The 20,323-nt window shown below is 47.0% G+C and overlaps 1 protein-coding gene across 1 annotated transcript; it reads right to left on the bottom strand.

The window, feature by feature from the left end:
- Positions 1-3,317: 3,317 nt before the first annotated feature.
- LOC146661408 (uncharacterized) lies at positions 3,318-13,746 on the bottom strand. Its single transcript, XM_085419734.1, has 6 exons — positions 13,701-13,746; positions 11,702-11,998; positions 5,442-5,570; positions 4,215-4,337; positions 4,036-4,131; positions 3,318-3,364 (listed from the first exon to the last, which is right to left on the bottom strand). The coding sequence occupies exons 1-6, from the start codon at positions 13,744-13,746 to the stop codon at positions 3,318-3,320; spliced, it is 738 nt and encodes a 245-aa protein (XP_085275860.1).
- Between the last annotated feature and the right edge of the window lie 6,577 nt (positions 13,747-20,323).

Genomic DNA, 20,323 nt, shown 5'->3' with positions numbered 1-20,323 from the left:
TTCTAAAGGGCCAAAGTTGCAGTGGTCACAGGGACCAAACACAATCACCTCTGCTTTCTGTTCCTTTAGGTGAAGGAAGTTTAAAGCCATCCATGGCTTAACATCATCCAAACAATCTAGCAACGCCTTCAGAGGACTCACAGATTTACGTTTCAGTGGCAGGTAAATCTGTGAGTCGTCTGCATAACAATGAGATGCCATGTTTTTAAAAATTGAATCCACAGGGAGCATGTAAATAGAAAAGAGAACTGGACCAAGAATGGACCCCTGGGAAACCCCACAGACAGGGAGGCGTTTGAGGATGATGCATCCCCCAATCCAACAGAAGAACTTTGGTTGGACGGGTCAGATTCAAACCACGACACAGCGCTCAAGCCGAGAGATAAGAATCCCATGATGGTATCAAAGGCAGCACGGAGGTCTAATAGTATGACAATGGCAGAATCTCCCAAGTCAGTAAAAGTCAAAAGGTCATTAGAAACTTTTAAAAGAGTAGTTTTAGTGCTGTGGTGCATTTTAAAACCAGACTGGCGCCATTTTTATCTAGAAAGGTCTGGAGCTGAAGAAGGACAACTTTCTCACGAACTTTAGAAAGAAAAGGCAATTTAGAAACTGGTCTGTAGTTGGATTCAACTGCTGGATGCAGGATGCGTAATGTCTGCAGCCTGGGAGCAAATGTTCAGGAGCAGGAAACCAGATATAACCTTCAGGAAACATTGTTTGATGTGAAGACGGTGGAGGAGGATGTGACGTATTCATACAACTTTATTTGTATACAGCTCCACACTGTTGTAGAAGTGTGAGTGAACGAAGGTGTTAGAATAAATATAACCCGTGTGGGCAGGTAGAGAAAGGAAAACTAGAGTCAGGACAACAGAAGGAATAACTGATGATGAGGTGGCTGTACACACTGATCGGGTACACAGAGGGATGGTGTCATATTCAGAGCTAGCACAGTGATCAGCATCCAGCTTTTATTATCACAGAGGGGGGGCAGTCTGACACTCTGGAGTTAACAATAAATGAGCTGAAGTCAGACGTCAGCACAGTCGATGCAAACAAACACTCACATCAAGACTTTCAGAAAATGAAAAAATAATGTTTCCAAAATTTAATAAAGTCCAAAAGGAAACAAGACGAGGTGAGGAGGTACTGGGAATACTGGGCAAAAACACACCATTAGACGGGTTTGGAGCCTTTTATGTATAAAGATTCTTACATCCCAGCAATGCAAGATAATGTAAATATCATAATGATAATAAAAGTAAATCTGAATTACTGTCAGAAACATTTGTACAGAGAACCTTAATAACAAAGAAACAGAGGAAGGGAAACGACTTTACAGAGAAATATCAAAATACTTCAGGATGAAGAAGACACTGAAGAAGATCCAGTGTGAGGAAGGTTTCCAGCAGCTGAATCTGAGCCGCAAACAAGAAAAATCCACTCCACTCAGTATTAGCATGGTGTACCTAATAAATCGTCCAGTGAGTGTGAATGTAATTTTTAACAAAACCGTTTGAAAAACAAAAGTTATTTATATTTATGAACATGTTGCTTTCAGAAAAGTCACATTTCATCAAATAACTTGAGATATAGTCCACGTTTCCATGGTAACATCATCAGAGCCGTCCGATGGCCGTCCGACTGCGGTCTGGAGTGTGGGGCCTCCCTGCTGCTGCGGAGTCGGAGCGGTCTGCTTCTCCCCACCGCAGGGAAAAGGGTAACACCACCTGGGTCTGGGTGCAGTTCCCCCCTCCAGGGGCAAGGGTACCTAGACCCGGTTTGTAGAGTACGCTTGGGGAGTGTGATCGTGTGTACAACGTCTCTTTATGTCTGTCTCCACGTTGGTTGAGTGTGGAGTGAGTGCATATGAGAGCATGAGGGTGGGAATGGATGTTTGTATCTGTGTGTGCCTGTATGTCTGTGTCTATATGTCAGGTTGGGTATCAGGCGCCACCTCTCTGGGGACATCTCAGGCCCTCCAAGGTTTGGAGGCCTATCTCCCCCCACCACCACTTCCCCTGCCAGTGGCGGACTCCCTCAGACATCGGTGCGTTGGTGATTCTTTGTGTCCGGGGATGGGCGTCCAGGTACACACCGGCTCACTCCTTGGCGGCCGCTTATCGGGGCCTGGAGCCTGGGGCTCGCTCGGGCCACTTCAGAGGTGGGGTGCCCCCGGCCTCTCGGCCTGGGGCTCGGTCACTCAGGCACGGCTGGCTGCCGGCGGAGCTCACGGGCGCGTCACTGCAACTCCCCCTGGCTTCTGCTCCGCGGCTGCTGAGTGAGCCCTCATCTGGGACTCTCCTCAGCTCTTTCTGGGACAGTGGCGCGGCTGCCCCTCTGTTGGTCTTCCTTGGTCTCTTGTGTTCTGGGGGCCTCTGGATGTCTGGAGTTTTGATCTCCTCCATACCTGCTTCATGCCCTGGAGGACGGGGCTGTGGCCCCCCCACACCCTCTAGCAGATCATTACATGAAGGAACCTTTTAAAAAAACAAGCGCGTCCATGCTCACAGGTGTACACACGGGTGATCACACCCACAAACTACACCCTTTTTGGCTCCTACCTCAAAGCACACTGTGTTCTGTTGATCTTATGTGCTGCACAATAATGTTTAACATTTAGTATTTACTGTCATATTCCCATATATCATTGTGATGTTGTTTATTCTATTACTCTTGTTCTCTTCTGCTTGTTTTCTTTTTTCTTTCTCAGCAGGTGATCCAGGTGATTGATATATGCATTTTTTTTTTCTCTGCCCGTTCTGTTGGTTTTTGTCTTTTGCCCTTCTCCCCCGTCCCTCTTCTCAGCTGTTTCTCTTTCCCTCTTTCTTTCTCCCCTTCTTTCCCCCAGTCAAGTCTGTCCCGTATTCAGCAAGTGAAAATAAAATAAACAATAAAAGGTGAATCAAATGGACCATTACGGCAAGGCTGGGATGGTCAGTTTGGTAAAGTAAATCCGTTGGGCATCTTTCTTTGCCTTTAGACAATAATTCTGATGCAAAAGAGCCAAACGGGACAGGCAAAAAAAAAAACCCATCAGAGCAGCGTAACAACGGGAAAACCACGCCGACGGGTTGTTGGGAAACATGAAGTGAGCTGCAGCTTGGGGGAGGCTCAGAGGGGACTATGTACTAATGGGGGAGGGGGAGGGGGCGTTGTAGAGCTGGGGGGTCAAATATATGTAGGAACAGGAAGAGGTGTGTTTGGAGGCGTGGTCCTGCTCCTGAAATTCAGATAGTTTATCTCCAATTAATAAAGTCCCTCAAAGGCTTCCATACAGAGCAGACACGCTGGGCTCTGATTGGTCCTCACACTTAGACACTGTCTTCATGCTGGGAGGAAGCTGTAGGACTGAAGGGAACTGTGGACAGCAAGAAGATTCATGTTACTAATGGTGATCCCCTCAGAGCAGAGCAGACCTCACACACAACCGTCCTTCATCACTGACGACACAAAAGATTTTTAACCTCAGAGATGATCGATGATAGTTTAGGTTCTAATGAAGCTGTGAATGATGAGAGAGTTAAACACACTGAGCTGATGACGCGAATATTTATTTCAACTCCATCCACCAGCCTGCAGTTCCTCTGGTGTCCAGCAGAGGCAGCAATGAGTCAGTCGTCATAGACTCCCATATTACAATAAACTTGTTCACAGCCTGATACACACAACAGCTGTTTAAATCACGTTTTTGCATTATTGGGGGCGTGGCCTCTGTGACTGACAGGTGGATGGTGACGCAGGTGGCTGTAGCTGCTAGCTTCACCTTTATAATGACATCACAACACCATGGCTCACTGAAATAACAGAGTGCCAGAGGAGGCGGAGCCAGAGTAAAACTGAGCTCCAAATAACTAACAGCATGGAGGTCAAACTCAGAGAGAGCTTCACAGCCTTTCTATTGTTTCTACTTTGTCTATCTGATCACTTCCTGTTTGTACTGCGCGCTCAGACGAGCTGCTGGTACTGCAGTCTGTACTGTGAACACTGATCACTGAAGTGCTTTTACCATCAGGGTCAGAGTGTGCCTACCATAGAGGGGCTCTTCCTCCGGTTTCTTCTCCTCCTCCTCTTCTTCGTTCCTCCTCATCGCCACATAAATGTTCTCCTCCTTCTCCTCCTCCTGACCTGTGAGCAGATTATCACTCAGTCAGGTCTCCTTATCAACGATCTGCTGTGGAGCCAGAGCTGTCTCTGATTGGCTGCCATACCTGTGGTTTTCTTCCTCTGAACCCTCCTCTTCCTCAGGATGAAGACCACGATGAAGAAGAGCAACAGAACCAGCAGGACGACGCAGACGGACACTGAAGACACCACATGGCTGCTGCTGCGGTCTGAGGACACAGAGACACAGCTGATCTTCACATCACAGCTGATGACGTCATGTGGTGGCAGAGGGAGCAGCTGAACATCAGCAGCTCTCCTGGTCTGAGTTTCTTAGGTGCTTACACCGTGGTTGTGAAGTAGCATTAGTTATACAGGTGAGCTAGCAGATGGTCACATGACTCGCACAGACTCACAGATCGTTACAATGAAGGCATGTTTGTGAGTGTTTCACAGTGATGTGTGTTATTGTGTAACAGTTGTGATCAGGCATCCACACAATGTCCACCTGCACACAGGTTATCTTCATCATTATCATCATCAAGAAGTGTGTGTCATTGGTCAGTTCTTTTTGGGCTGTTTCCTGTTTTACTTTGTTTCTCTGGTTTCCTGGTGGACATATACCTGCTGCACTGTATGTGTCGTGGTTCTGGGTCGCTGAGTGTTTTTGGTTTTTGGTGTTATTATTACTGATCTTGGATTCCATCATGTTTTTGGACTACCAGTGTTTTGGTTTCTGTTTTCTACTTTGCTATGCAGTCTGTGCATGCCGTGTTTCCTGTTTTAATTTGAAAGTCTGTGTCTCATGGCACTGTTTCTGGTTTTGCTTCCCCTGGTCTCATGTGTGATTACTCCCAGCTGTGCTCTCCTCCTGTGCCCTCGTTATCCCTCAGTGTATTTTAGCTCAGTGTTGCGTCGTACCCTCGTTTTTCTGCGCGCACTCTCGTCGAGTCCCGGTTGTTTTTTCCCGGAGTGAGTCTCTTAGTTTCTAGGTTCCTGTTTGAAGTCTAGTTTCTAGTTCTGCATTTGAGGTTTTGGTTTGTTTTTCTCATTTTTATTGTTTTAAGAGTTGTTCAGCAACAAAACTGTGCCCTAAGTCCCCCCCACCCCCCTGTTTCTGAGTCCTGCGTTTTGGGTCCTTCATCTTACCTGCAACACAGCACTGAACTATGCGACCACGCAGCGGACGCAGCGGCATTCGCTCCATCAGAGGAGCTCCGGGAGGACATTATTTACACTGTGAATAAGCTATGCAACCAATGGCTGAATCATCCTCATACAGTACTTTTTGGCTCCACACCCTCCACCTTCACCCTCCAGCTACGGCTGCTCACCTGCTCCAACTGCTGGAGGATTTCTTGCCCGGCCCGCCGGATGTAACGCTACCCCGTCTGTCGGTTCCTCCATCTTCCCAGAGAAAGCGGTGTTCACGCCGCCACTACTCGTCGCTCGCTGAGCAAACCCTGGTGGTGAGTGAAAGTTTTTGGCACACTCAGCCTGGATTAATTTCTACAGTCAGTCTACGCTGAGCCTGTTAATTCTGTATCAGTCACTCCAGAGTCTGTGAACTCCCGATGTGAGGATTTCACTCTTAATTATCATTGTACGGTTCCCCGCACCTCGAAATTAGATAGCAAGACCACAAAGGTGCAAAAATAAAAAACAATATACATAAAGAAAATAAACAATATAAAAACACTATATACACAATGTATAAGCTAAAGGGAACATTGTGTATACAAGGGGGTGTATACACAATCATATAATATGATAAATAGGGTGGGCCGTGGTCATTAAGGATAGGGATGGTAAGATATTGCACAGGAGCAATAGCAGCGACAGAGTGCATGTATTGGAGAAGTCTGTTCTGACAGCCCACGGGAAGAAGCTGCTGGTTTTGCACCTGATGGATCTGAACCTTTTTCCAGAGGGCAGGATGTTGAAGAGGTGGTGGTTAAGATGGAGGCGGTCCTTTATAATCGCCCTGGCTCTGGAGACATCTTGAGCTGGCAATTAAGTCCAGGGAGGAGAGTGGACAGCCGATCACCTTCTCTGCAGTTCTGATGACCCTCTGGAGTCTCTTCTTGTCAGCTGTTGTGCAACCAGCGTACCACACTGTAATGGCGTGCACCAGCACGCTCTCGATAGTGGCTCAGTAGAAGGACACCAGGAGATCAGTCTGCAGCCTGTTCCATCTCAGAACCCTCAAGAAGTGGAGGCGCTGCTGGGCTTTGTTCACCAGGGCTGATGTGTTTGTGGACCAAGATAGGTCCTTAGATATGTGGGTGCCGAGGAACTTAAAGGAGGGCACCCTCTCCACATAGTCACCTTTTATGGAGAGAGGAGGGGATCAGTTCTTGTTCTGCAGAAGTCCATGACCACTTCCTTTGTTTTCTTGGTGTTTAGGGTGAAGTTATTGTAGCTACACCATTCGGTCAGTCGCTGGACCTCATCTCTGTAGGCGGTGTCATCATCGTTGGTGATGGGGCGCATGGTAGTGATGTGTCCTGTGTGTCGAAGCTTCGAAGCGTGTGTCGGGTAATCTCAGGGGAGTTTTCGTGAAGCGCGTATCGAGGCTTGCTTTGATTACGTGTGCAGTGACGTTCGAGGCCTCGCGGGCATCCGTACCATGTGACTGTTTCAGGAATTGGCTCGCCAGTTTGCGCCACATTTGAAATAAAATGGGCAGCAAAACACAGCTGATTCCCCCATCACGTTGTGTTGTGGAATTGGATTATCCCTTTTTTTGCTCCTCCCCTTTTGTGAGTATGGACGCTTCCTCTCTTTGCTCTTTAATGCTTTGCTTCTTTTATTGATTTTCATTGATTATTATGCTGATTTTTTCCCTTTTTTCCGTGTGAGCTTACCTGCGATAGCTTCTGGACACCTATAGATCATTAGGACTAAAGTGTTCTTAACAGAAACAGCAACATTTTTATAGTTACCTTATCCTCAGCGCTCCGTGTGTCTGTGGCCTAGACACAGCTGAAGCCTGTTTACAACGTCTGGGCACCGAGCAGCCTCAATAGCCTGGAAAGGTGCTAACCGCTAGGCTAACTAGCAACAAGATGCCTTCCCTCTCCACAGATGACTACCACAGCCTCCTGCAGAAGATTGCAGTACTGGAGACAAAAATTCATCGCTTAGAAGTAAACGTGGAGGTAAATGGACTGTGTGGAAATGAAACAACCTTGCCTTTGATTCAAAACAATGGCGACGAGCAAGCTAGTACACAGCTAAGGAGCACAGATAACATGACCAAGAAAGTAGACTCTGTGCATTATTATAAATCCTCAAGTGATAATCCCCCCTTGGACTGTACTGGTGCAAAACCAAGACATAAATCATGTCTCCTGGAAGGGGGAGGACGTATCATGGGCAGAGCACAGCGAGCTGAAATCTCTGAAACCGACTGGCCTTCACTTCCTACGAGACAGAGAAGCTCTTCTACCCCTGTATACGAGAGGAAACAGGACTGGACAACCGTGAACAGGAAGGTTAACAACAAACCTCCAAAACAACTGAATGTGAAACTGCAGAACAGATTTGCTCCACTATCAAAGGACCCTGGATCTATATCGGACAACCATCCATCTAAAAGCAGCGAAATAAGGTCTGAAAATCTGTTGAAAAGTAAAAGACCACAGGGAAAGCTAAAGGCTAGGCCTGAAACTCTGATTGTGGGTGACTCTGCCGTAAAGGATGTACAAAGGATTTGTATCAACAGGTAACTTCACATCTGAGCAGACAAGTATCACATGTGGAGTTCCCCAAGGGAACTCCACAGCCGTCAGTTCTGTTTCCAGCTCAGTCACCAGTTCAGTTATTAGCCCAACCGCCTGTTCAGCCACAACCATCATCAGCTTAGAGCTCAGCCTAACTCTCTCAGCCGCCTTCAGCTGCTTCACCTTGGAGCTCGGCTGTCTCAGCTTCCTGCCTCTGCCGAGAGCTTGGGCGAGTCAACCCAGCTACCTCTATCTTCTGCTGGAAGCTCTGGTGAGCTCATTCAGACAGCTGAGGACTGCATCTGGCTGGCACTGCCCGGACAGACTGCCTGCATTGGACAGCCCCAGCCGCTGCTGTCAAGTGAGGCTGTGTGCAGACAGGAGTGGTGGTGCGGGTACCCAAAGTGCAGACACTCGGAGGCAAAATGTGAACTCAAAACCAGCTTTAATGCTGATCTCAAACGTAACACAACTAAAAACCACAAAATAAACTCACGCAGGCAGCCAGACCACAGTATAGATAAGGGTAGAGAGATGAGATAAGGGTAGAGAGATGAGATAAGGGTTGCTCACGACACGGACAAAGGAAAACACAGGGCTTAAATACACAGAGGGAGCAATCAGTGAATGGGAGACACAGCAGGGACGAATCAGTGCTAACGAGACAGGGAAGCAAAACCTGATACAATAACGTGAGACACGGACTTCAAAGTAAAACAGGAAACATAACACAGAGACGCAGACTTGACAAGGGGAGACAGCAACTAAGGAACACAGACGGAAAACAGAAAGCAGGACTCTAAAGAAGAAACTAAAAGATTAGAAAAGATAAATAATATCAAAAGCAAAAATCAATAATTATGAAAACTCAAAACTCTGGTTTGAAGACCCAGGTCTCCTGACAGCTGCGTCTCAAGCCAAAGGTGTGCGCTGTGCAGCAGCAGTTAGCGTAGCCTCAGCCAGAGGTCTCCACACCTCCTGGCCCTGCGTCTGTCTCCGCTGGGCACTCTGAGGGTCCAAGGGGCCCGTCCAGCTGTCGGAGGCTCAGGAGAGTCCATCAAGCCATCAGCGCAACCACATCCATCGCCTGCAGCAGCCATGTCGCCGGCTGCTCATCTGCCAGGGGCTGCTCCACCTCTTCTCTGCCAGAGGTCCCCACACCTGCTGGCCCTGATACACTGTCACCTTCTGGACCGTTTTCATGTCACCACTGCTTTCTGCAAGGTTGGCATCTGGACTTGCTTTGCCTAAGCCGCCGCTTTCCTCCCGGCCAGCCCCCTGAACTGTTTTGTCTCTGTCGTTGGCCTCTGGGTCGACGTCCTGAAGTGTTCTGTGCTTTGAGGGTCTCGAAAAGCGCTATATAAATGCAATCCATTATCCATTCATCCATCCATCCATTCGCTTCCGCTTATCCGCTTAGTGGGGCGATCGTGGCTCAAGAGTTGGGAGTTCGCCTTGTAATCGGAAGGTTGCCGGTTCGAGCCCCGGCTTGGACAGTCTCGGTCGTTGTGTCCTTGGCCAAGACACTTCACCCGTTGCCTACTGGTGGTGGTCAGAGGGCCCGGTGGCGCCAGTGTCCGGCAGCCTCGCCTCTGTCAGTGCGCCCCAGGGTGGCTGTGGCTACATTGTAGCTGCCATCACCAGTGTGTGAATGTGTGTGTGAATGGGTGGATGACAGGTTGTGTAAAGCGCTTTGGGGTCCTTAGGGACTAGAAAAGCGCTATACAAATACAGGCCATTTACCATTTATCCTTTTCAGGGTCGCGGGGGGCGCTGGAGCCTATCCCAGTCTGTCGCAGGGCCAGACAACCATTTGCACTCACATTCATTCGTACATTCGCACCTAGTAATTAACCTATCCCCACAAGCTGCACGGTGGTTAGCACTGTTGCCATTTGACCGCAGAACTGAAGAAGCTTCTCGGATGAAACGTCTTCTTAAAGAAGTCCAGACGCTTTTCTTTCCAAGCTCCTTAGACTACGATCACCTGGATGATTGAGAACCTTCACAGACATGTCCTTCAACGCACATATTAAACAAATATGTAAGACTGCGTTCTTCCATTTGTGCAACATCTCTGAAGTTAGAAATATCCTGTCTCAGAGTGACGCTGAAAAACTAGTTCATGCATTTATTACTTCCAGGCTGGACGACTGTAATTCATTATTATCAGGAAGTCCTAAAAACTCCCTGAAAAGCCTTCAGCTGATCCAAAATGCTGCAGCAAGAGTCCTGACAGGGACTAGAAAGAGAGAGCAGATTTCTCCTGTTTTGGCTTCCTGTTAAATCCAGAATTCAAAATCCTGCTCCTCACATACAAGGTCTTAAATAATCAGGCCCCATCTTATCTTAATGACCTTGTAGTACCATATCACCCTATTAGAGCACTTCGCTCTCGCTCTGCAGGCCTACTTGTTGTTCCTAGAGTATTTAAAAGTAGAATGGGAGGCAGAGCCTTCAGTTTTCAGGCCCCTCTTCTGTGGAACCAGCTTCCAGTTTGGATTCAGGAGACAGACACTATCTCTACTTTCAAGATTAGGCTTCAAACTTTCCTTTTTGCTAAAGCATATAGTTAGGGCTGGACCAGGTGACCCTGAATCCTCCCTTAGTTATGCTGCAATATTCTTTTTTTTTTAACATGCTCAATGTATCATGTTTGGCATGTCAAGTGTACAGCACTTTGTGTTCAGCTGGTGGCTGATCTGAAAGCGCTATATAAATAAATTGCTTGCTTGCTTGCAATAGACGTAGGCTGCCGGGGATTCCCATGATGCATTGAGTTTTTCCTTTCCAGTCACCTTTCTCACTCACTATGTGTTAACAGACCTCTCTGCATTGAATCATATCTGTTATTAATCTCTGTCTCTCTTCCACAGCATGTCTTTATCCTGTCTTCCTTCCCTCACCCCAACCAATCACAGCAGATGGCCCCGCCCCTCCCTGAGCCTGGATCTGCAGGAGGTTTCTTCCTGTTAAAATCATGCAAATGGTCCAGAATGCTGCTGCTCGCCTGCTGACAGAGACAAACGTGAGCACATTACCCCTGTTCTTGCCTCTGTCCACTGGTTGCTTGTCCATCTTAGAATTCATTTGAACATTTTATTGTTTGCTTTTAAAGATTTAAATGGCCTGGCTCCTTCTTACCTGTCAGACCTTCTACACCTGTCTCTCAGATTCAGCTGACCAGTCGCTCATCGCTGTCCCCATGACTAGATTGAAACACCGGGGCACTGAGCTTTCACTGTTGTGGCCCCCAGATCATGGAATAAGCCCCCCTCCATATTAGGTTGGCCCCAACACTTGAAATCTTCAAATCACTTTTCAAAAACAACTTTTTTCTGAGGCTTTTTAGGAGTCATAGTCAGCTTGTAGTCAGTCTTAGTCAGATTTTGGTTTCTTTTAATCTTCTTTACTTCGTTAATTCTATTTATTGTATATTTTATTCATGAATTAATATTTAATGATTCATTTTTATTTTTTTCATGTATTTATTTATTTTGTTATTTAATTTTCTTTGTCTGTCTAATGTATGGTTTTAAAATCTGACTGTTTTTACTGGAAACCACTTTGGTCAACCGTGCTGTTTTTACAGTTTTCCCCCTTTATCTCTTTTATTGAGACAGCCATGCTGTTTTTAATCTGCTCTATAAATAAAGTTGGATTGGAAGTACTGCATGGTAGAAATATACCTGACTCTAATAATATGTACTGCTTGGTGAAGTGACATGTACATATGTACGTATTTGTACACGTATGACAGTAAAAGTGTGGTACTTTGTGTACCACCCTCCTGTGTCTTCAGTCTCTGCAGTGTGTTCCTCTCAGCAGGATGTGATGCAATAACAAAGACAGGAAGTCTAATGGCTCACCTGTCACCTGCAGCAGGAAGTCTTTGGTCTGCAGTCTCGACCCAGTCTTGTCAAACACCTCCAGCGTGTAGTTTCCGGAGTCTTGGGTCTGAAGTCGGCTGAACTCGAGCGAGCCGTCAGGGAGCATCGAGCAGCGTCCGTGGGAGCACGTGCTCCGGTTCCAGTTCAGCAGCAGGTGAGGGATCTGAGTCCACCTGACGTCGTACCCGCGTGCCCTCGGGTCCCCCTGCAGGCCTGAGGCCAGCATGACTCTCGTGCTGCTGTTGGCAGACACTCTGATGATGTCTGCAGCGCCAGCTGGGGTCAAAGGTCACAAACATTTCATTTTCAGTCTCGTTATAACCATTTATGCAAACACTACATTACCCATGAACCCCTGCTGCTGCGCTTATAAATCAGACCAGCATCTGATTGGTTAGATTTTTAGGGTATTTTTGTAGTTTTGTGTTCTGCAGACACAGAGCTCTGTGATTGGCTGTCATCAGAGAAGTGCATCTTGGGAGTTGTAGTTGTAGTAACCTGTTCTTTCATGTTTTGCTGAAATTTAATGATCCCAGTTCATCGACTCATTTTCCCCTCACCCCCAGGGTGGGGGTACCTGAGGAGTCTTCCTGTTAAAATGGAGTTTTTCCTTTCCGCTGTTGCCAAGTGCTCGCTCATAGGGGGTCGTCTGATTGTTGTGGTTTTCTCTTTATCATTGTAGTGTCTTTACCTTAAAATGTAAAGCGCTTTGAGAAAAAACTAGAAACTGAGAACTAGAAAAACTTGGAAGCTACCAGAGAAACATGAAAAGACACAGCAGGAGAGAACACAACCAAGAACAAGGCAAGACTGACAATAAATAGAGATCGAAAATGTGACGTCATTCAGGGGTAAAACCGCAAAGGATTCTGGGAACTCGTGCCAAGAGGTACTAGCGCACGCAGGCTTTCACATGAAAACAGTCACACAGCGATAAAAAGAAACACAAAAATGGCAAGAAGCTGTTGTATTATTAACTGCAGTAGCCGGTCGCATGACAGCCACGGGAAGCCGACAGTAAAGAGATCGTTGTTATCGGATTACGTCGTTGAAGAGAAATTGTTCGAGCCATGTTTCCGAAGTAACAAAGAGGCGACGAAGGACACACCCCACCCATCCTTCAAATTCGGGGAAAAGGAGGATGCATTTGTTGGCTGCATTTGGTGGAGTCTACAAATTTGGACAGCCTTCGTCGTGTTGCTGTGACGTAATCGGACTACAAATGCGGCCTCAGGAGGATGCAGCCCATGAATTTGGGCACGACCACACACACGAGAGCAGGAACAGGAAACAAGCTACCAGAGAAAAACTGAACCACACTGAGCTTCGAGCCATCGTAAAATGCAGCAGTCACACTGAACTGAACATGCTGGGTGACCGTGACAGGAAGCTTTATTATGATTCTCTGTATGTAGCACAGTCCTACTTTTACCTGGGACGAGTGACCGTGAACGTATTAGCTGCACGTTTAGCTTCCTGTCAGCTTTAGGATCGAAGGTTTTAGCTCCATTGGTCTGATGGTGATCCTGTCAGAGCTCTGAGGTCTGCTGCTCATGTTTCATATCAGAACTGTGTGGCGGAGGAGTGGTGCAGTGAGCTCAACGGGGCGGTGCTGGAGAGGCAGGTGGGAACACAGCTGATGGAGTTTGGGGCTGATGACGTCTTTGCTTCCCCTTTTTAGTGAGACGGGAGAGGAGCGGAGGGGAGGCTGGGATCAGCTGAGACGGGAGCTGTCCAGACGGTGGACTGTCAAAACTAATAACTAAAAACCTTCTGCAGTAACGTGCTGTGTGTGTGCGTGTGTAAAGTGCATCCCACAAACTGTTTCAGGTGTTTGCTGAACACTCGTTTCTGCCTTTAACCTCGACGGCCTGTCACGATTGGCTCTGTGAGCTGTTTGATCATTGGCTGCGTCTGTGATCAGGGTCATTAATAATCTGAACCTTTGTGTTTGTTCAAAGAAGCCGAGGTCACTGACCGTCACTCTTCATCATCATCATCAGTAACCACACCACCACCAACATGGCTGCAGGCTCCGCCCCCTCAGCTGTCAGTCACTGTGAAGAGGAAACAGACACTTTAAGTGGTCAGAGAGTGTGTTTTTATAAATACAGCTGCAGTGTCTGTGGCTCTTCCTGGTCATGCGACCTAAACCACAGCTCTCATAGGTCACTGCTCACATCTGCTTTCTGCTCTGAGCCTGTGGTCAGTCTGTGTTATATTCAGAGCTGCTTCTCCTCAGATGACCCTTTGAGTGTTTGGTAAATGGACTGGTTCTTATACAGCTCTATCTGAGCACTCAAAGTGCTGTACACAACTCGTTCACTCACCCAATCACACCAGCACTTCTCTAAGTTTGTAGTGCTGTCTAACTAACATTAATACACACATGGATTCTTGGCCAAGGATATTTGGCATGCAGGCTGAAGCAGACTGGGACCCACCAACCTTCCAGTTAGTAGCTGCTCTACCACCTGAGCTACAGCCACCCCTGTAGCTTGTGTCCTTAAAGATCACTCAAGGTAACCTCAGCCTGTACGTGACATCACCCGCATCACCTGGTCTAATGGTGACACCCTGCTACCATCCATCCATCCTTCATCCAACCTTCATCCATGCATCCATCCTTCCATCCATCCTTCTTCCATCCATCCATCCATCCATCCATCCTTCTTCCATCCATCCATCCATCCATCCTTCCTTCTTCCATCCATCCATCCTTCATCATCCATCCATCCATCCTTCTTCCATCCATCCATCCTTCTTCCATCCATCCATCCATCCATCCATCCATCCATCCATCCATCCATCCATCCATCCTTCTTCCATCCATCCTTCTTCCATCCATCCATCCATCCATCCATCCATCCTTCTTCCATCCATCCATCCATCCATCCATCCTTCTTCCATCCATCCATCCTTCATCCATCCATCCATCCATCCATCCATCCAACCTTCATCCATCTGTACATCCTTCATCCATCCATCCATCCTTCTTCCATCCATCCATCCATCCATCCATCCTTCATCCATCCATCCATCCATCCATCCTTCTTCCATCCATCCATCCATCCATAATCCATCCTTCTTCCATCCATCCATCCATCCATCCATCCATCCTTCATCCATCCATCCATCCATCCATCCTTCTTCCATCATCCATCCTTCTTCCATCCATCCATCCATCCATCCTTCTTCCATCCATCCATCCATCCATCCTTCCTTCTTCCATCCATCCATCCTTCATCATCCATCCATCCATCCTTCTTCCATCCATCCATCCTTCTTCCATCCATCCATCCATCCATCCATCCATCCATCCTTCTTCCATCCATCCTTCTTCCATCCATCCATCCATCCATCCATCCATCCATCCATCCTTCTTCCATCCATCCATCCATCCATCCATCCTTCTTCCATCCATCCATCCTTCATCCATCCATCCATCCATCCATCCATCCAACCTTCATCCATCTGTACATCCTTCATCCATCCATCCATCCTTCTTCCATCCATCCATCCATCCATCCATCCTTCATCCATCCATCCTTCATCCATCCATCCATCCATCCATCCTTCTTCCATCCATCCATCCATCCATAATCCATCCTTCTTCCATCCATCCATCCATCCATCCATCCATCCTTCATCCATCCATCCATCCATCCATCCTTCTTCCATCATCCATCCTTCTTCCATCCATCCATCCATCCATCCATCCATCCTTCCTTCCTTCCTTCCTTCCTTCCATCCATCCATCCATCCATCCATCCTTCTTCCATCCATCCATCCATCCATCCTTCTTCCATCCATCCATCCATCCTTCTTCCATCCATCCATCCATCCATCCTTCTTCCATCCATCCATCCTTCCTTCTTCCATCCATCCTTCATCCATCTATCCATCTGTCCATCCTTCATCCATCCATCCATCCATCCATCCATCCATCCATCCATCCATCCATCCATCCATCTTCCATCCATCCTTCATCCATCTATCCATCAATCCATCCATCCTTCATCCATCCATCAGTCCATCCATCCTTCATCCATCCATCCATCCATCCATCCATCATTCATCCATCCATCCATCCATCCATCCATCCATCCATCCATCATCCATCCATCCATCCATCCTTCATCCATCCATCCTTCATCCATCCTTCATCCATCCATCCATCCATCCTTCTTCCATCCATCCATCCATCCATCCATCCATCCATCCATTCTTCCATCCATCCATCCTTCATCCATCCATCCATCCTTCTTCCATCCTTCATCCATCCATCCATCCATCCATCCTTCTTCCATCCATCCATCCGTCCATCCATCCATCCATCCATCCATCCTTCTTCCATCCATCCATCCATCCATCCATCCTTCTTCCATCCATCCATCCATCCATCTTCCATCCATCCATCCTTCATCCATCCATCCATCCATCCATCCATCCATCATCCATCCTTCATCCATCCATCATCCAACCTTCATCCATCCATCCATCCATCCATCCTTCCTTCCCTCTGTTCGTCTATCCTCTGGACACTCTCAGGTAAGATTAATAATCTCTCCTCATAGGAGGGTGAACCCGGGTCGGGTCCTGGTGCCAGTCCTGAGAGGGGGTCTCAGCAGTGAGCTGTGGTGGCTTGGAGATCATACATGGGGATAAAACCAGTATGAAAGCTGAGTCTGGGTGCCATGGCAACAGCACCTCAGAGTGACAAAAAGCCAGCAGTGACAAACATAATCATAATATAAATATAGCCATGATGTAAATGTAATATAATGTAACATAGAAGTTGAAGTTGTGCACAGTGTGGGCTGCTTGTGTGTGGAGGGTCCGCCCTGCAGTCGGTGAGAGGCATAAGATGAAGCTCGCTGCGGTCAGAGGGGAAGTAAACTCACGCTGAGACTGAAATGGGGCCTGTGGGCCTGCGGTGTCACTCTGACACATGAACAGGAAGTGAGCTCTGCAGCATGCACGGAGCATGCTCCGTGATGCTGCTGCTGAGCCCTCGCTGGCTTCAGTCTATTCAGGTGAAGGTGTAGAGACTGCGCCCCCCCACCCCCACCCCACCGTGCTGTGAGACTGCAGAGGGGTCTCAATGCCCCTGTTCGATGACTGCCCCCACACCTCAGTGTGTATTAATAAACCACAGCCTCTCTCTCAGACATGAGGGGAAGTGAGAGTGGAGCGTGTGGTCAGCGCTGCTCGGCAGCATCAGCCCTGTGACAGGAACGTCTCCACACTGCGTCCGTGTCTCACAGTCACAAACATCTGTGCACAGCTGTGCTCTGTCTTCAGGGTCGGAGGTCAGAGTTAGCATCATGCTATCAGCTCTGTGGATTTATGGGAATCAGCTGATCGAGACTGAGGTTTGAACACAGCTGGATCTGTGTGTGTTTGAAATGTGTTGATAGTAAAAGCACTGCAGTGATGATGGGACGACCTTCTCCGGATCCCTCAAAGCTCAGCCCAACATCTGGAACATCTGGGCTCTGCTGTTCGATCAGGTCCAGCTGCAGAGCTGCTGATGACGAGTGTGTCTGAGACACGTCTCCTTCATCCCTGTAACCGTGGAAACCTGAACTCATGTCAAACTGAGAGCAGAGAGTCGGCCACACTGATGTTACCGGCGGGTTCTAAAGGTTCTTTAAAGAACGCAGAACAAATGAGACATCGTGTCATCACAGCATCAGTGATCCCTGCAGGAAACCAGCACAGAGGCGGATCCAGACAGGAAGCAGTTAAAGACACCCTGAAGGACTTCGGCAAAGGGTTAATGTTCAGGAAGAGAAGAAGAAGAAGCTCCCTGACGTCGTGTTCACGTTTCATCTACGTTACTTTCTTTCTTTAGTTTCTAGCTCTGTAGTCTCTTTCTCCTCAGTGACCACAGCACTTCCAGCCTTGTTCATTATATTTTATCATGGTGCCCTTGTACACAGCCCCACAGTGTTTCCTGTAACTCAAACTTCTTATATTGGTTTCTACACTTTTGCATCTTTGTTGTTTTGCTACCTAATTTTGCCGTGAAAGCAACTGCACAATGACAATAGCGGTCACGTAGCACATCATTATATACCAGCTAGCCCAACTTCAGTAACCCTACAAACGTCACTGCTGTTTAGTTTTCTGTATTCATTTATGTTGGAAGTGATAGCAGAGCTGTACGTTTTAATTTGTTTCCAAAACCCCGCAGTCAGGACATGCTATATTGTATTTAGATAGAAGCTAGCGAGCTAACTCCCTGCTAACTTCTAACTCCGTTAAATGTCATAAATTCCGTTTTCATGGATGCCTGGATGCTAAACTCAATTGTTACACCTGGTAGAGCAGAACGCTGATCATTTTATTAAAGATGAAAGACTTTAGACAGTTTTTCAACTCTCAGTAATGCCATAGTGATCGTTTGATATATGGACCTGCAGCGGAGTTTAGGCCCAGACACGGCTAGTGACGTCAGACTGAACAACCGGATTAGATCTTATTAGATTGTAGTTCCTTCTGTAAAAACTCCAAATGATTCCAGTTTCCTAAACTCTGGTTTCTGTCTGAAGTGTCTGAGTGTGCTGACGGTGGCGTGGAGGCTGGTGTTAGTCGTGAGGATCGTTTCCTCACACAGACTCTGAGCCTCTCTGAGAACATGCCCAACTCCTCCAAACAGCCACAGGAGCACATGAAGAAGAAGAAGAGATGATGGAGGTCCTACCTGTGAGAGTCAGAGGGTGTCAAAGAGCAGGTGAGCTGCAGAGGATCAGTGTGAAGGTCAGACAGCAGCGCAGTGACAGAGTGAGGAAGAAAGCGCCCACAGTTTCACGTCTGCACATCAAAGTCAGTGCCGGGCTCTTATTGTGGCGGGGTGAGTGCTGCTTTTATTGCAGTGGTCTGAGTCCCGTGACAGGCTCCTCACACTCTGAGTGCACATCCTCAGTGGGAGTTCACAGCCTTCAGGTACAAACAGATGAGGCCCACAGTGGACGTGTGAGGAAACATCGCCCCCTGCTGCCCAAACAGCACACCTGAATGAGCTGGTGTTGCTCTGCCAGAGCTCTGAGCTCTCCTCGCTGCACTGCACAGCACAGCTGCACTGTTTAGTCTGTGTCTGACTGTGTTGGTGGTTCTGAAGGACACCGGGATGTTGTGCTTGGAGAAGACTCTCCTGCGTGTCTCTGATAAACCTGCTACATCAGGGATGATGATGCCATGATCCTCACTCGTTGGTGTCCGATCTTCTTTTCTCTGCATCTTTGCTGATTTGATGATAACCACATGTTTTAAGAGCTTCCTTTACGCGTGTGCTCTTTTTTCTTTCCGTTCAGGGTTAGAGGGAGGGCTTTCTGCCCGATGTTGTAGGGTCCTGATTACTCCCAGTTTGTGTTCTCCTGGTCACAACTACAAACCACCATCATGGTGAAGCTGACTGTGATGGGCCGAGCTGAAAAAGCTGGAGTCGTCACAGGAATTATCAGAAAAATGAGGGTTTTCATTTATTTGATCCCCCCCAAAATTATCTTTACAAACCAAAAGATGCTGAGCTCATAAAAGAGGTCAAAGAAACAAAACTAAAGTCAGGCAAAGAACTGAACAAACCAAACGACTGCCCAAAGAAACATAACTGACCTAAACAGGAAATGACACGCAGAGGTATATATAATGGCTGGTCAGACCACTATGACACAACCAGGGTAACTAAACACAACACAGTCATAAACCACAAAATGATGCAGTTCATTCCAGTTTGTTAACACACCAATCAGCAAAGAAGAAAACCAAAACCACTAAACCCTAAACTCAAATATTTAATTAAATACATTTTTTTTTCCAACAGCGTCTTTATTCATTTTGAACATAGCAGTGTACACATCTGAAGCGTAACAAAACAAGTAGTTAAACTTACATAAACTACAAGCTACACACACTGCCTTTATACACATAACAACATATAGGAGAGGATGAGAAAAAAAACAGCAACAACAAAACAAGAAAAACAACACACAAAAGCAAAACAAACGAACAAGGAGAAAAAAAGGGGGGAATAACTGTGTGCATCTCCCATAAATTATGCATCCTCACAGGTATACGTTAAATGTAAATTAGAAAGTAGTTGTTCAATGTCAAGCAATAAACATATTCCCAAATGGACTGCAGAGGGCCACCTATGGATCCTCCCCAAAAATTTGGGGCAAGTTTTTATTAGCAAGGAAGCTTTTGAAGGGGCCCCAGATGCTATCAAAGCATCATTGCTTGCCCCTGATTGCGTAGGTGATCTTTTCTAAGGGCAGAGTAGATGTTAACTCTGAAATCCATTTACTTCTTCTCGGTCTATCCACCTCTTTCCAAGTAATGGCAATCACTCTCTCAGCCATCAGCAGCCCTGTGTCTAAAAATAAGCGATGTTTCCTTGTTATATTACAGTTAGCTGGACAGGTGCCCAGCAGAAAAAGTTTTGGATCTAAATGCATTTTTATTTCTAATATTTCTTCAGAGATAATATTTCTAATATTTCTAATATTTCATTGTTTCACTTCTTCCCAGAATTTCCTAATTTCAGGACACTGCCACAAACAATGGAGAAGTGTGCCCTTTTCCTCGTTGCATTTT

The sequence above is a fragment of the Rhamphochromis longiceps genome, linkage group LG10 (genome assembly GCF_057381845.1).
Source record: "Rhamphochromis longiceps isolate RC_006_pf linkage group LG10, R_longiceps_female_GT1.1, whole genome shotgun sequence".
Lineage (NCBI taxonomy): Eukaryota > Metazoa > Chordata > Actinopteri > Cichliformes > Cichlidae > Rhamphochromis > Rhamphochromis longiceps.
The sequence above is the reverse complement of the archived record's forward strand: the minus strand, read 5'-3'. Positions and strand labels throughout refer to the sequence as shown.